This window comes from Myxine glutinosa, chromosome 5, assembly GCF_964187855.1.
Source record: "Myxine glutinosa chromosome 5, kmMyxGlut1.1, whole genome shotgun sequence".
NCBI lineage: Eukaryota > Metazoa > Chordata > Myxini > Myxiniformes > Myxinidae > Myxine > Myxine glutinosa.
This window is the reverse complement of record NC_136265.1, coordinates 43,734,277-43,750,323: the sequence shown is the minus strand read 5'-3', so window position 1 is coordinate 43,750,323 and position 16,047 is coordinate 43,734,277. Positions and strand designations below refer to the sequence as shown.

Below are 16,047 nucleotides of genomic sequence, written 5' to 3'. Positions count from 1 at the left end.
TGAGTTGAAAATGGCAAATTTTGATGAGAGTTGAAAATGGCAAATTTGATTGGTTAGGAGGGAGAGAAGACGAATTTGGTTTATGGGAGGAACGGGGAAGACAGTAGGGATGTTTGTTGATTTGTAAAGTAGATGTTTATGGGTAGTGTTGTGTTTTGTGGATACAGTAAGGGGTAAGGGAGGGGCCATGTAGGTTACCTGGTTGGGGGGGGGGGGGCGTACGATAGGAACGTACCTGTCTCACCTGGTTCCCATGTGCCCCCAGTGTGCATCACCTTACATTGCGTGCACTTTTGCGCCCTTACCACCTTACTCACTTGTCTGCTTCTTTTGTCTCCCACCTCCGAGGATCTGGCTTTGGGGTAGAGAGAGAGGAGAGAGAGGTGCTGGCTGCGCATTTGTGGGCCTGCACTTTCGCTGTTTGCTGCCGGGATCGATACACCATATGGACCGCAATGTTTGTGGCCACCCACAATGGACCGCAGTTCGTTTGCGGCCAAGCACCACCCGGGGATGGACCTATGGGTCAACGTGGCACCTATGCCATACAGGTGAACCACTTTTAGTTAACACCAAGTGCACCACAAGAAGAGCAAGAGACACCTGCAGGGTTAGGGGTTGTCGAATTTATTTTTATTCCAATGAACAATGGTGACTGCACCGATTGGTGGTGGGGTGGTGCTTTTGATGCTCGGGAAGGGTGCTCTGCACGTTATTAAAGGCCGTCGGCCACAGAGCACTCGTGGGTTGGTGTATCGATGTTGGCAAGCGCGCTCTCTCTATGCATAACATCTGCATGTGTTCCTCCAAAAACAGGTCCTGGATCGTAGTGTAAATAGCAGCGTAGTCGTGTAAATAATGCTCCCTACCGGCTGTATGTTTAGTTTGAGGATTCTTTCCGGATTCGGTTATCCTGTGGGTGTGTTTCTGTGAGGAGAAGGGTGCAACGTCGCAGGGGGACATATTTACTCATTTGTGAATATCTGTAAAACTGTCGCATTCAGGGTAGAGTTAATAGTAGAGGGAACTACATTGCGTGCCACACTAAAGTAGGTAAAAATTTATCGGGTCGGGACGCCCCGAGGGTAGAGAAGGGTGCAATGTTGCGAATATGGAATTTGGCCTCCATATCCGCTTGTAAATATTCCCCTATTTCCCCAATACTCCCCAACTATCCCCAATCCCCCATTCCCTAGTCCCATTGTCTGTAAACAACAATCAGTAGAGCCGACCTTCCCCTTATTCCCCCATTAAATGTCGTGCCCAGGTCCACCGCACCACACGTAGACAACTTTCGGACATCTTGCTAGTTATTCTTAGTCTATGTCAGTTAAGGCCTCGTTTCCATTAATTATGACTCTTCGTTGCACCAGAATGTGATTATATGGCATCAGTAGTGAGTTTAGGACCTTTCCCATACCTCCTTCCATCTTCTTCCCCAACAATTACAACAACAACAGAGGAGATGGCGGCGGCGCGGGGGAGGATGCGTCCTCACACCGGCTCGATTAGCGCCATTGACCACGCGCTCCACGGGGTTACCACGGAGGGGCTGGCTGTCAGCTCCTCCTCAAGGGCGGAGCCTGGTAACCCCCCGCACCCAATCAGAAGGGCGGACCGATTCCATCTGGGGCGGCGCTAGCGAGCCGAGGGCGTGTCACTCCCCGCCGGATATACGTGGCGACTTAGCGGACGTGAAGAGAGATGCGCCCCCAGCTGGAGAAAGAGGTACCTGCGAGCGCTGAGTCAGATGCGCCCCGCCTGAGAAAGAACGTTGCCTGCGATCGCTGAGAGAGAAAGACCCGCCTGAGAAAGAACGTCCCCTCCGAGTGCTGTGACCTCCCCGCATCTTTGGACCGGACTGTACCCTGCTTTGAGCCAAGAGTGCACCTTGAGCCATCGATACCCGCTTTCCTGCCATCAACCCCCGTGTGAGTCAGCCTTGTCCCGTTTACCTGTCGTCTGTCCGGGGATAAGATAAGCCTGCGTCTAAGTGCCCATCTTTTCTGTGCTTTACCTCTAGCCCCTGTAATCTAACCTTTCCGTACGAATACAATTGAGAATCGAAACATTGGTGTCTGTCATTATAACCCAGCCGGGTGTCTTCTTTTTCTTATTGAGCCAGCGTAACGCGACTTCGTCAACGTCGAGTATAATCGGGTAATTTGTGCGGACACGACGGCCATTCCGCTCGGCCCACTTTAACATCAAAGTCGTGTCTGTAACAATATATATACATACATACACGCACACACCATATATATATATACATACACGCACACACCATATATATACATACACACACACACCATATATATATATATACTCAAAGGCAAAAGTTATTGTGACACACAAACAACAAACAGAATCAGTGTTAAACTTTTACTGCCGCGAATGAAATGTTATTACATGGAAAGACAAATGTTTCAAGGTATGGTAACGATCAACAGTCCATAAGAACAGTGCACCTGGCATATGCAAATGAGCCACAACACAAGAGGGGGTTCACAAGCAAGTTCACACAGTCAGTAGCGAGTGTGTCCACCTTGTGCATTGATGCAGGCCTGGCACCTTCGCCTCATTGAGGCCACTAAACGTCGATGAAAGTCCTTGGGAAGATCATTCCATATCCGAGGAAGGATTTGGTGGAGTTCCTGCAGCGTTTTTGGAGGATTCGGATGACGTCGTAAACGTCGCTCCATTTCATCCCAGTCGTGTTCAATGGGTGACAAATTAGGGGATCTTGCAGGCCAGGGTAACACATTAACATTGTTCTGATTAAGATACTGCTGTACAACTCGAGCAACGTGTGGTCTGGCATTATCGTGTTGAAACGTCACTCTAGGGCCGTTCTGTTGCAAAAACGGTAAAGCGGCCATTTGCAAAATCTCGTCTCGGTACCTCACAGCATTCAAGTTCCCCTCAATCACAATCATTGGCGTTCTTGCTGCAGCTGTTATCCCACCCCAGATCATAACGCCCCCACCTCCAAAACGATCCCCTTCCAGAACACATGGCCTGATGTAACGTTCACCTGTGCACCTGTAGACACGTGTCCTACCGTCAGCTCAGTGAAGTTGTGCCAAATGGTGTTTCTATGGACGTTGAATCGACGAGCAACATCACGCTGCGAGGTACCAGACTGAAGCATACCTATAGCTCTCCATCTGTCATTTTCCCCGAGGCGTGGCATGTCGAACTTGTTCCAGAACGATGAATAGAGGTGTTTTTCTGACTTCTGCACTTCTTAAGACTGCATTGAGTGGAAATGATAAGCGTCTGGTTGTCTGGCCTTTTAAAGTGAACATTGCTGGCCATTTTTCTCGAATATGTCATGCTTCTTGCAAATTTCATGCAATTCGAACAACAACTGCTTGGTTGCGTTTCTTCGACCATTTTAACACACTCTTTCTCTGGTTCAAATCCAAAAATTCATTCACAAGATTACCAATGAAAAAATTCCATGTCACAATAACTTTTGCCTCTGAGTATATATACATACACGCACACACCATATATATATATATATATATATATATACATACACGCACACACCATATATATATATATATATATATATATATATATACATACACGTACACACCATATATATATACATACACGCACACACTATATATATACACCTACACACACAACACACCACATACACACCACATATACACACACACCACACACATACCATACACACACACACACACACACTTTGTCTTTTATTATGATATTTTTGACCGTCATTTCGCTGCCTGATGGAATCGGAAGACAACATGTTGTACTTCACAAATATTCTGTTCCATTCACCCTATCGTTGCTCGAGGACATCTTCCATGTGCTTGGAAATCGGCTAACACCGCCTTTGTCAGCCAACTTCTTCTTCTTGATGGCCACAATTATTCCCATGTTCTTGTGGGGTTGGCTGGGGGAGGGTAGTGGGGGAAATGTTTGGCTTAAGTCTTTCATGAACCGGATGGCCAGGCCTGAGGATTGACTAATGTCCATCCGAGGGATGGCAAACACATTGATGAATCTCCCTGCCTGTGAAACACTGGGACGACATTTTAGACTTGGATCGATATTCAAATTCGGGCTCGTACTGTACTTGTGATATTATAGATCTAATATCACTGGTATAACAAACTATTATCCCTATAATTATAAAATATCACTAGCGGAGCATGAATGTTATCCCTATAATATCACAAGTACAACACGAATGTTATCTCTATATCACCATATAATACGAACATTAACACGGTAAATATTCCCTTTTACTGTTACTAGTTGAGTTATCGATATATATCGCTCTATTGTTGGATTCTCTTCCGGATGTGAATAATTATATTTGAGTGTATTATTTTAAGTAATAATTTCATCAGGTTCCATTAACCATTAATTTATGTATGTTTTACCTGCTTGCACCAAAGGTATGCAGCTCAAGGCAAGCACACAGATGCATGTGAACTCGTCTTCCATGGGGCGTTGGAGTTTTTCAAGCACAACCAGGTGGGTTGTCCTGGCTGATCACCAGTCATAATAATAATAATAATAATTCATTTATTTTGTATAGCGCTTTTCCAGAAGCCCAAAGGCGCTTTGACAGAGTGGAAAACATAATGCATAACAATACATGAAAACAACAATTGCAAAAAGACAAGAATCAAGAAAACAAACAGCAGCGATATACGGCATATATATAAGACAAGAATCAAAAAGACAAGACAAGAATCAATAGGGAAATATTTAAAGCAAAAGGAGGGAGAAGGAGAAGAGATAGTCAGGGGTTAAATGCTGTGGGTTGAATGTTGAATGCAGCGTTGAACAGGTGGGTCTTTAGTGATGTTTTGAATGTGGTGAGTGAGGAGGAGTCTCTGATGGTGTGAGGTAGTGAGTTCCAGAGGGTGGGAGCAGCGATGGAGAAGGCCCTGTCCCCCCAGGATCTGAATTTGGTCCGGATGGAGGGGGTCAGGAGGTTGGTACCAGCAGAGCGGAGGTTGCGGGTGGGAGTGTGTCTGGAGAGGAGGTCAGCCAGGTAGGATGGGGCCAGGTTATGGAGGGCTTTGTATGTCAAGAGGAGGATTTTGTACTGGATTCTCTGGGGTATGGGGAGCCAGTGAAGCTTGTAAAGGACGGGGGTGATGTGGTCACGGGTCCGGGAATGAGTGAGTAGACGGGCAGCGGAGTTCTGAATGTATTGGAGTTTATTGGTGATTTTTGAGGGTGAACCATAGAGGAGGCTATTGCAGTAGTCCAGACGGGAGGTGATGAAGGCGTGGATGAGGGTTTCTGCAGCCGTGGAGGAGAGGGATGAGCGGAGACGGGCAATGTTTTTCAGGTGAAAGAAGGCTGACTTTGTGATCTGTTTAGTGTATTTGTCGAAGGAAAGGGTTTGGTCAAAGATGACGCCAAGATTCCGGATGTGAGGGGAGGTGGATACTGGGATACCGTCGATGTTGAGGGCAAAGTTATGGGTGGATTTTGTGAGCGTTTTTGGGCCAATGATGATTATTTCAGATTTATCACAGTTAAGCTTGAGGAAGTTGATTTGAAGCCAGGATTTTATTTCAGTGATGCAGTTTGTCAGGATAGAGTGGGTGTCGGTGGAGACGGACTTGGTGGAGATGAAAAGCTGGATGTCATCGGCGAAGCAGTGGAATTGGAGACCATGACGGCGGATTAAGTGACCGAGCGGGGACAGGTAAAGGATGAAGAGGAGGGGGCCAAGAACTGAACCTTGGGGGACACCTTGGGGGAGGGGAGCAGTGGGGGATTTGCAGTTATTGATGGAGATGAACTGGCATCTGTCAGAGAGGTATGATTTAATCCAAGAGAGGGCAGTGCCGGTGACGTTAAAGGTGGATTCAAGTCGGGTGAGGAGGATAGTGTGATCGATGGTGTCAAAGGCAGCGCTGAGGTCGAGGAGGACGAGAATGTTGAGGTTGCCAGCGTCAGAGGAGAGGAGAAGGTCGTTGGTGATTTTGAGGAGAGCAGTTTCAGTACTGTGGTTGGAGCGGAATCCGGATTGGAATGTTTCATACAAGTTATTGGCAGAGAGATGATGTTTGAGTTGAGTGGCTACAGCGCGTTCCAAAACTTTTGACAGAAAGGGTAGGTTGGAGATGGGTCTGAAGTTGTTTAGGGTGTCAGGGTTTAGACCAGGTTTTTTTAGAATGGGGGTAACAGCAGCAATTTTGAGGGAAGGTGGGACGATGCCTGTAGACAGGGAGGAGTTTATTGTTGCAATGATAAGTGGAGAGAGAGCAGGGAGGGAGGCTTTGACAAAGCTGGAGGGGATGGGGTCAAGAGTGCAGGTGGCAGTTTTCATTCCTATGAGGAGTTCAGAGAGGTCAGTAGGAGAGATTGGGGAGAACCGAGACAGGGGATGGCAGGACAAGGGGGGGCAGGTGGTTGGAGGGGGAGCGGGTGCGGCGGTGGTCAAGCTGTTGTAGATGTTGTCAATTTTGCGTTGGAAGAAAGAGAGGAAGGAGATGCAGTTGTCTACTGTGAATGACTGGGTGGTGGTGTTCAGGGGGCGGAGGAGTTTGTTTATTGTCGAGAAGAGTGCTTTTGGGTTTCCGGAGCCAGAGTGGATAATTTGAGAGTAGTAGGCAGAGCGGGCGCGGGAGAGGGCATCTTTGTAGTGTTGTATGTGGTCCTTGTAGGCTTGGGAGTGAACTGTGAGACCCGTTTTATTGCGGAGTCTTTCAAGTTGGCGAGCACGAGTTTTCATCAGGTGGAGTTCAGGGGTAAACCAGGGAGCAGAATGGGTGAAAGAAACTGTTTTGGTTTTTACAGGCGCAAGCTGGTCAAGGCAGGAGGAGAGAGTGTGGTTGTAGTAGTCAGTGAGGTCGGAAGGGGTGTGGAGGTCAATGAAGGGAGAAGTGGACATTTTTTCAGAGAGGGTGGATGAGAATGAGGTAGGTGAAAGAGCGTTTAGCTTACGGAAGTTGATTGTGCGATAATGCCTTGGTGTTGGGGCGGGGATGTTGATGGTCAGAGTGATGGCTAAGTGGTCAGAGAGGGTGAGGTCGGAGCCATAGAGATGGTGCAAATTTAATCCAGTGGAGCAGACAAGGTCCAAAATGTGACCACGGATATGGGTAGGAAAGTCGACATGTTGAGTGAGGTTAAAGCAGGTGAGTAAATCAGTGAAGTCAGTGGTTATTGTGGAGTCAGTGGAGTCCATGTGGATATTGAAATCACCAAGGAGGAGGATTGAGGGGGAGAGGGAACATAGCTGGGTCAGAAAGTAGGAGAAGTCAGACAGGAATGATGGGTGTGGTTTGGGAGGGCGGTAGACGACAGCCATGACTGACTGCGTGTGACCAGAGAGTTTTAAAGCCAGGTGTTCAAATGATGGAGCAGATGAGATGGAGATGAGGTTGGTCTTGATGTCTTGACGGTGGATAACGGCAATTCCACCACCTCGGCCCTCCGAGCGTGGTTTATTGACGTAGGAATATCCATTGGGTGTGGTGAGGTTGAGTGTGTAGTAGTCCAGAGGTTGTTGCCAGGTTTCGGTGAGACAGAGAAAGTCCAGTTTGTTATCCAGGATGTATTCGTTCAGGATGAGGCATTTATTGTTGAGGGACCGGGTGTTGAACAGGGTGAGCTTGATGTTGTTTTGAACAGCAGGGATGAATTCAGGTGATTTAGCCAGGGTTCGTAGGCAAGAGGTGCGATCGTGTGGGTTGCTGTGACCAGGTGCGCTGGGACGAAGAGTGAGAGTGCGCTGAGCCGACCAGAGGACGGGGATGGAGTGACCTGATTGCAAATAAACAAACTTGCGACCGGAGCCACGGTGAATGTACCTGGGTCGTCGGAGGAGTCCATTTGATTTGATGGCAGAGATGCATGATGGGGTGGAGCGGGTATTGAGCAGAAGAAGCCTTGCGGCGGAGTACTTCAGAGCCATGCCAGGCAGGAGCGAAGGGACGAGTACGAGGCCAAGGTCGAGGAGGCAAAGCGGCAAACGCAGCGGCAAACGCAGCGGCAAACGCAGCGGCAAACGACTGCAGCCGCTAATCAAGACCACAGCGGCAAACAAGGCCACCGGCAAACAAGGCCACGGCCACAATCAACGGGAGCGGGCCTTTCGAATTCCGTATTCCGTACCATGTGATGGTCATGTGATTGAACCGTACTGCATTTGTCATTCATTCATATGATTGGTTTCATATATGGCGCAGGGGATGTGGTTTTGCAGTCGTGTGCTCGCGCGTGTGAGAGTGCGTCCCGTAATTGTTTTTTTTCAAATTCGAGCTTTTGTCATCAAAATGGATACTTTTGTAAAAAGGTCAAAGGTCAGCATCACCTAAAATCATCACTTTTCATGCAATTGGGCAGAAATTTCAAGAATTTACATATTGGGTCACTGAATTGGTTCATCAATCAAAGAAGAAGAAGAAGAACCACCTTTAGAGGCCATTTTTCCCTGCAGAGCAGGGATTGGCCTTTCTCCGGGGACCATGGTCCCCTTTTTGAAGCAATGTTTTACGGCCGGATGCCCTTCCTGCCACCAACCCTGTTATTCGACTCTGGCGACACACAGGGAATTACCAGTGAGCTGGTACTCAATTTGCCGACCTCGGAAGGATGACAAGCTGAGTCAACCCCCCTGGCGTTAATTCAGCGATCGACCGGGATGCGAACCCAGGATCCTGGGATCCCAAGCCGGCACCCTAACCACGAAGCCAACACCAGGCTCAATCATCATCATCATCAATCATCATCAAGCAAAAGCTAGGAGCCAATTGTTTTGCTTTTAGATAAAAAGAGGAAGTTTGCATACAATAGTCAATTTTCATTTTGTATTTTTTTTTTGAACTGTTTTCGTCATGTCCAGCATACGGAAGAACAAGAAGACAACGTCTGAATACAAAGCAGACATGAACGGGCTTTGCATTTTCAGATCCTTTCTAGTTACCACCGCCACCAAAGGTGGATGGAGGTTGTGTTTTCACCCCTGTCTGTTTGTCTGTCTGTTTGTTTGTGAACAAGATATCTCAAAAAGTTGTGGACGGATTCCAACGAAATTTGGCAGAGAGGTAACGTATGTGACAAGGACGAAATGATTAGATGTTGGTGAAGATCTGGATTCGGATCCGGCTAGTATAATTTTTAAAGTGATTCTTCACCATTGGGAAATGGGGCCAAAAACGATACATAGCAGGATATCTCAAAGTTATGGACGGATTTGGACGAAACCTGGTGGACAGGTGTGGGGTGTGAGAAGACCAAATCGATTTTATTTTGGTGAAGATCTGAATATGGATTCGGATACGAGAATTATTTAATTTTTAACTGATTCTTCACCATTGAGAGATTGGGCGAAAAGTGATATATAACATGATATTTAAAATAGTTATGGACGAGTTATGACTAAACTTTGTGGACGAGTTGGGTAGGTGACAAGAACAACCCAATTCGATTTTGGTTGAGGTCCCAATCCAGTTCCGGCCTTTCAGTGGGATAGAAACCATAAACTGTTCAGCCTGGCGGAGGTACAGTATGTGCTCTACCGAGTGCCGTTCTAGTTCTAAATGTAATTGTTGGGGTGGGATGCTCAATATGCTTCCACCTTTTAAACATGCAACTCATGAAAGTTTGCTGTGTTTGCATTTGTTTTCAGCAAAACAGTGCAGCAGACCTTTGTATGTTGGTATTGGAATCATTGGAGAGTTCAAATGCTGAAGTTTCGGAAGAAAGGATAGGTAAGTAAGTTATTGATTTTGAGATGACACACCAATACCTGTATTTACGTGGCTACCTGTCTTGTACACTCACGTGCTTTAGCATGCACTCACTTGTATGCAATAAGTTTGTGGAGCTGCATAATTTGACTGAATGCCCGAAACATCCTCATAAATACAAGACATGGTCCAGAGCTGCAGACATTCTAGAATTCTAGATAATTGCCTGGATTTCTGTAAATAATTGCCTGAAATTATTCCGATTGGTCATCCATTTGCTTATTCCACATTTATTTTCTCCTTGAGTGATTTGAACAGAGTGATGCATACAAGATCATCCTTTCTCGGTATTATATTTCAAGAAATAGGATAATTATGAGCCGCTCTTCCAAGAGCTTCGATACCTGTTTTTAAACAAAATATCACTCCAATTTTGTGAGACGTATAAGGTTTGGCATGGAATCTTGGCTTGGCAGTCATTTCCTTGGCAAATTGTGCAATGCTGTTCGACGAGCAATGGCGCGAGGTGACTTTGTCATCCATGGCAGACCGGTTGGCCCGCCTGTTTGCTCTTGTGGACTCCAGCTCACCTGAACGGACAACCTTTGCTGCACGTGCTTTGAAGTGGTGCCGTGGAGCTTCATGCAAGCACGGGAACCCCCGGTTGCATCAGCGTTTTGCGTGCACACTCTGGAGAGGTGTGTTGACTAATTTGTGCCGTATTCACTTGATGTCTCTTCACCGACGCCTTTTTCTTCCCCACCTTACCCTCCCCTCTTTCTCCTCCTTACTTCAGGGTGCTGGGGATAACTCACCTACGGTACTCTTCACAAAATATATTTGGGGATATTTAACGTGCACCTACTAATGCTAGCGGACAGGACAGCCAGTTTGGCATACCTCCGAAGGACGGCGCACCTTGAGATTTAAGGTCTAGCCTGCAAATCACCAGGGTGATAGTTTATAGTTGGCTCGGTGATCAAACCCAGACTATAGAGTTCAAAGATACGTGCACTGCCACTACACCATCTTGTTGGACAAGTTAATATGTATACTGTGTATTGTAGTGTACCGTGGCTCCCCCCAAATGTAATGTTTGCTTCACATGTCTGCAACTGCCTTAAGGGTTGGCGTTCAGGCCACGGCCTCCAAAGTTTAAGTTTCTATAAAACTCTCTGTGTACGGTATGTCTTCTTTTGATTTTCAAATATAATTACATTCTAAACACTCCATTTGGAGTTGAAAGTACAGTGCAGGTAAAAAAAAATTTGTTATTGTTATTGATGTTCTAAATGCGGCAATTATATTTAATTATCATTTGGTCCTGTGCAGCTCCACCCTTTCCTCCTGATTCGTTCCATTCCTCCCATTCCCAAACTAGAGCAGAACTACAGTGAATCTCGGTACCATTTCTTGCACGCGGATGATGGCGAGGCATGCGCGCTCATGTTAGTGGAGTACTCCACGCGACGTGGCTACCCCGGCGAGGCTGACTTGTTTGTTGCCCAAGCCGTACTGCAGTGAGTATGCGTTACACTTCCCATGAAACATTTGACTTATTGGGGGTTGGGGGAGAAAGCAGATGTTGAGGGTAGGAGTCGAACAAGGCTTTAAGTATTTGCTTGGGGAAAACGAGATCCCTAGCCATGTGATGGACCCATAAAGGATTGTATAATGAGACCACAGAGCGAGGATGGTGAAATGGCAGGGATTTTCAAAGGAGTATTAACAACTTACTTTTTCATGTGGCATGCAAGGCCACCTTCATACATGCATTTTTGCCTTCCTATATTATTTGTGTAGTGGAGGAAGTCAGCATTGCTGTCAATGGATCCTCCCTCCTCTCGGAGGTTGGAGTGCCCCAATGCAGTGTGTTGGACACAGTCTTTATCCTCGTCAACATAAACTACCTCTTCGAAGCTCGGGCAAACCCTCTCTTCCTTTTTGCAGATGACTCCAGATTATATCGTACAGTATACCGATCCCAATAACAGGCAGACAGTAGCTGCATCACTCTCTGCTGACCTAGAACTGATTGGATGCTGATCTGAAAAAATAAAGTATGTCCCTTACAAAAAAAAGAAGACATTTCAGTCTCGCCTTGCTGCTCCAGAAGGACCATCAAACTAACCCACGTATTTGTTTCCATGGTCAGCCACTGGTGGAAGTTCATTCTCTTGAACTTCTAAGCCTCACCATCACCCATGACCCATGACCCCTCTTAGGCTGACCATATAGCAAAACAGGCCTCCAAAATCAACTGTAAACGAGGTATCCTCCTTTGTTCCAAGTCATTCCCTGAAATATATCAGAAATACTAGGTCCACAGGGCCTTTGTTCATAAATCAATGTAATACTGCCCTCTCCTATAGGCTGGGGCCCCCACTTTACATGTGTATGCCCCGTATGGACTGGCGCCTCAGAATTGCATCTATCTCTCCTTGAATATGTGGAATTTATAACTCGGCATAATTCAATCACATCACAGCCAGGTCTGTGGCCTTTTTGTTTTTCCCAACTCTCCTCTGGTCTGCTCTCTTAGCCCTCCAACTCTCGTCGGATCCTCCTGGACGCACGCATTCTTCCACTCACCCCCTTCTGGCTAAACTCTCAAATTCCCAGGCTTAATGTTCCTCTTCTTAATTTTTTATTTCTTTATTTTGTTCCTCTTTTGTTTCTCTTTTATCCCGTTTGTGGAACCGCTTTAGACCGTTAAATTGCACTCTTCCCTCCATTGCTTCAAGCAAGTGGTGCACTAACCAACCATATCATGACCATATCATCCACAGGAAACACCAACAACGGGGTTGAAGGATAAAATAGAGGGAGACTTGGACAAATAAGGGATGTGGGGAAGAATGAGCGGAAGAGGAGGATGCATGGGGTGGGTAATATGGATACAAAGCAAACTCTCAGGAATGAAAAACTGGAAATTTGGAAGGATATGTGCTTGGGGGTTATGGAGAAGGGGTTAACGGGGGTAGAAAAGATAATGGTTTTGGATGGGGGATGATCTGGGATGGTGGTGAACAGCTGCCTTGAAGACTTTGTGGGAAGAATGAATGAGTTTAAAGGGAACATGGATGTTGGTTCCACTGGTGGTAGAAAAAGAGGAACAATTGAATGAAGGTAAGCAGTGATCCTGGATTTTGGGAATTTCATCAGGAGGAGGTTGATGGTGGACCGCATGAGCCCTGCAGAAACCTGAGGGAGGGGGGGTATGCGAGGGGAGGAGACAAAGCACGGAAATACCAGAGGCGGTAGAGGACAAAGAGACCACTGCCCGAGGTAGAGTGACCTGGTCTGAATTCAAGTTGGTTATCTGAGATGAGGCCATTGGAGACCACTGTCCGAGGTAGAGTGACCTGGTCTGAATCCAAGTTGATTATCTGAGATGAGGTTGTTGGAGAAAAGGAAGGATTTCATATCAACTGCGATGATGGATTTAATCACCTTGCTGATGACTGGAAATAAGCTGATAGGTCTGTTGTTAAAGAGATCTATTTTACACCTTTTTATGATAGGGTCAAAACAGTAGTGAGAGGATGTGCAAGGGCAGCAGAGAAGGTTTTTAGAACATGTGAGCTGATGCCATCGGTCCAGTTTCAGAATGAGAGTTGATGGTTGCCAGAAACCTCTCCACCTTCTCGGGTGCAAAGGACACATAGTCCAGGAGCAGTTGGGGATGACTGGGCAGGGTGGATACAGAGTGAGCGAGGGGTTGGGGACATGATATTTGGAAGCAAACACAGAATCGAGGCAATCGGCCTTCTCACGAGTGGAGTCGGCTGTGGTCCCATTTGACGAGAGGGAAGAGGTGGAAGGGGCACATTCACCAGAGACAGACCTAACAAGGCACCATCAGGCTTTAGACTTTAGAGGATGGAGACAAGTTTGAAAGTTCATTCTTGAGCTTGGACAGATTTTGTTTTCTGACTCTCCTGAGAGTGGACACACACTTGTTACCGGCTTTTTGTAATGAGCTGAGATTTCCTTCGTTCAGGTATGCTTTCTAGGAAGAGAAGGTAACTTGTTTCAGAGCAACTGCCTCACCACAGGATTCAATGTACCATGGAGGAGAAAGAAGGGTGGACAATTGAAGACGAGATGGGATGAATCTGTGTTTGACAGTGAAGGTTTCTGTGAAAGACTTCCCAGGCTGAGTTGACATCAGGGGCAGTAGATATGGGAGACCAGTCCTGAATTGAGATGGCTGCGTGTAGTCCCTGCCAATCTGCCCGAGTGATCTGTCAAACTCGCCGGCCTTGAGGCAGCACTCTGAGAATTAGAGTTTGATTCTCACACGCATATGATCATATTAACCAATTAGAGCAGGAGATTTTTGTATGGAAGTATGTCATCTCCATCTCCAAGGGAGGATTTGCCATTGGAAAAGATCTGGGTTGGAAAGTTCACTGATTGAGTCGGTCCAATGGAGTCACAGAAGTCCTTTGCTGAAGTGCCATGGCTGGTGAGAGAGGTATCAACAACCAGCCAATTAGTACGGTGATTATTGAAATCGCTATATATGAGGAAGAGAGTTGGGATGAGTGGTTAAACGTTGGTCCGTGTTGTCTGAGAGAGGGAGATGTATATGGAGTCGTCGCTGTTTGCAGGACGGTACAAACACAGACAAAGGAGATGTGGGAGCGGAGGGGAAGTTGCAGCCAGAAGTACTCCTGCGAATTGGGAGGTGTAAGATTAGTACAAGGGCAGTGAGAAATTTAGTTATTGATGTAAAGCACAACTCTACTGTCGGGGTGTGGTTCAGGCCTATCAAATAGGAGGAGACAATAGCTGGGGGTGAGACACGAAGGAGTCAGGGATGTTCTGTGGGAGGAAGGATTCTGTTAAACAGATGATTTCTAGTTTTTGGCAGCAGTCTGGATTGAGAAATCTGTCAGGTTTGAGTGGAGGCATCGGATGTTTGAGGGCCACAGAGTTTTGGAAAACAATATTTGTGAAGAAGCAGAGAAATAGATCATGGTGAAGAAGAAGAACCCGTGGCGTACTGCTGATGGAGAAATAAGGAAAGTGAAGCATTTTAAAATGTTTTAAAATGCTTTTAAAGGAATAAGGAAGAGTGCTTGTATCAATGAAGATTCGGTTTGGGGACATTGAAAAAAGGGGGTAAGGAATGGAGAACAGGAAGTACAGGCAGAAGGGAAATTAAAGTAGAAAGAGATTGTTGACAAATCAATTGTTGGGGTGGGGGTGGGGGGGTTGGGGGGGGGGAATTATTTTGAAGCGAAGATGGGAAATCGGATAATGTTGAGTAGGTAGAGGTAAAATATTTGGGAAGAAAGAAGTAAAACGAAGAATACGGAATTAAATGGGACAGAATTTTCCCAGTTACTATCCGAGGAGCAGCTAAAGTCGGCCTCAAACAACACGAGAACAAATTTGACAAAGACAGCGCAAACAACGTACAATTTAACACAGAAAAATGGACTGATATAACAGCAACACAAGGAAGAAGATATAACAGAAAAACATGACGAATCTGGTTTGGAAAACTTGGCTTTAATGAGGTGGGAAGCGACAAATTCGACCAACATGTGGGGAAAAAATCCTGAAAGATATAGACAAAGTGGGCCTTAACTGATCTAAGATGGTGATTTATTTTATTTTTCACAAAGAGTATACTTTATAGTTTGTCAAGAAGATTAGTGGAAATAAGAAGAGTTTATCAGTTTGGAAAAAAAAATGTAGACATTGAATAAATACAGGTAATTGAGGAAAGAATACGGAGTGTGCAGGTGGCTTGGGCAAAACAACCGCGTTGGATTCCTGTGCTTGGCTGTGATGTAGTTTTTCCTCACTAATTTGCCCTGTGTGATATTCAATTTTTTGTCTCAACCCAGGTTCCTTTGCCTGAAGGACAAGAACATGGCGACGATGGTCTTCTATACATACACTGAGAAACATCCATCTATTGACCGTGGTCCACCTTTTGTCCAACCGCTGCTAAACTTTCTTTGGTTCCTGCTTTTGGCTATTGATGGGTCAGTATGTCGACTTTGTTTCATCTTCATCTTTATCTTGGTCCTTTTCATGTCGCTATGTTATTTTTTTTTATTTCTAACAAGTATGTGGGGCATCTTTTTTGACAGCACTGCGTTCATAGGCAACATTTTTACCTGTGACGTGTTGCAGGTCTGCAAGCCCTACACTTGGTTATTGTTGTTACTTGCAAAATTGAAGATTTTTTTCAAGTATATTGGTTGGTCTTGTGCATTCTTTTGTCTGTCTGTCTGTCTGTCTGTCTGTCAATCGCCTACAGGTCACAATTTTAATCCGATCTTCATGAATCTTCACCAGATGGTAGAGTTCGTCATAA

General features: G+C 45.9%; 1 protein-coding gene across 2 annotated transcripts in view; it reads left to right on the top strand.

The window, feature by feature from the left end:
* Nucleotides 1–16,047, top strand: part of GET4 (guided entry of tail-anchored proteins factor 4) — a 44,219-nt gene that overhangs the window by 7,839 nt on the left and 20,333 nt on the right. For both annotated transcript variants that reach the window (XM_078777988.1, XM_078777989.1), the window contains exons 2-6: nt 4,443–4,521; nt 9,647–9,728; nt 10,256–10,405; nt 11,089–11,227; nt 15,572–15,712. In XM_078777988.1, the coding sequence (XP_078634114.1) occupies nt 4,443–4,521; nt 9,647–9,728; nt 10,256–10,405; nt 11,089–11,227; nt 15,572–15,712 (591 nt within the window). The remainder of the gene's footprint in view (nt 1–4,442; nt 4,522–9,646; nt 9,729–10,255; nt 10,406–11,088; nt 11,228–15,571; nt 15,713–16,047) is intronic.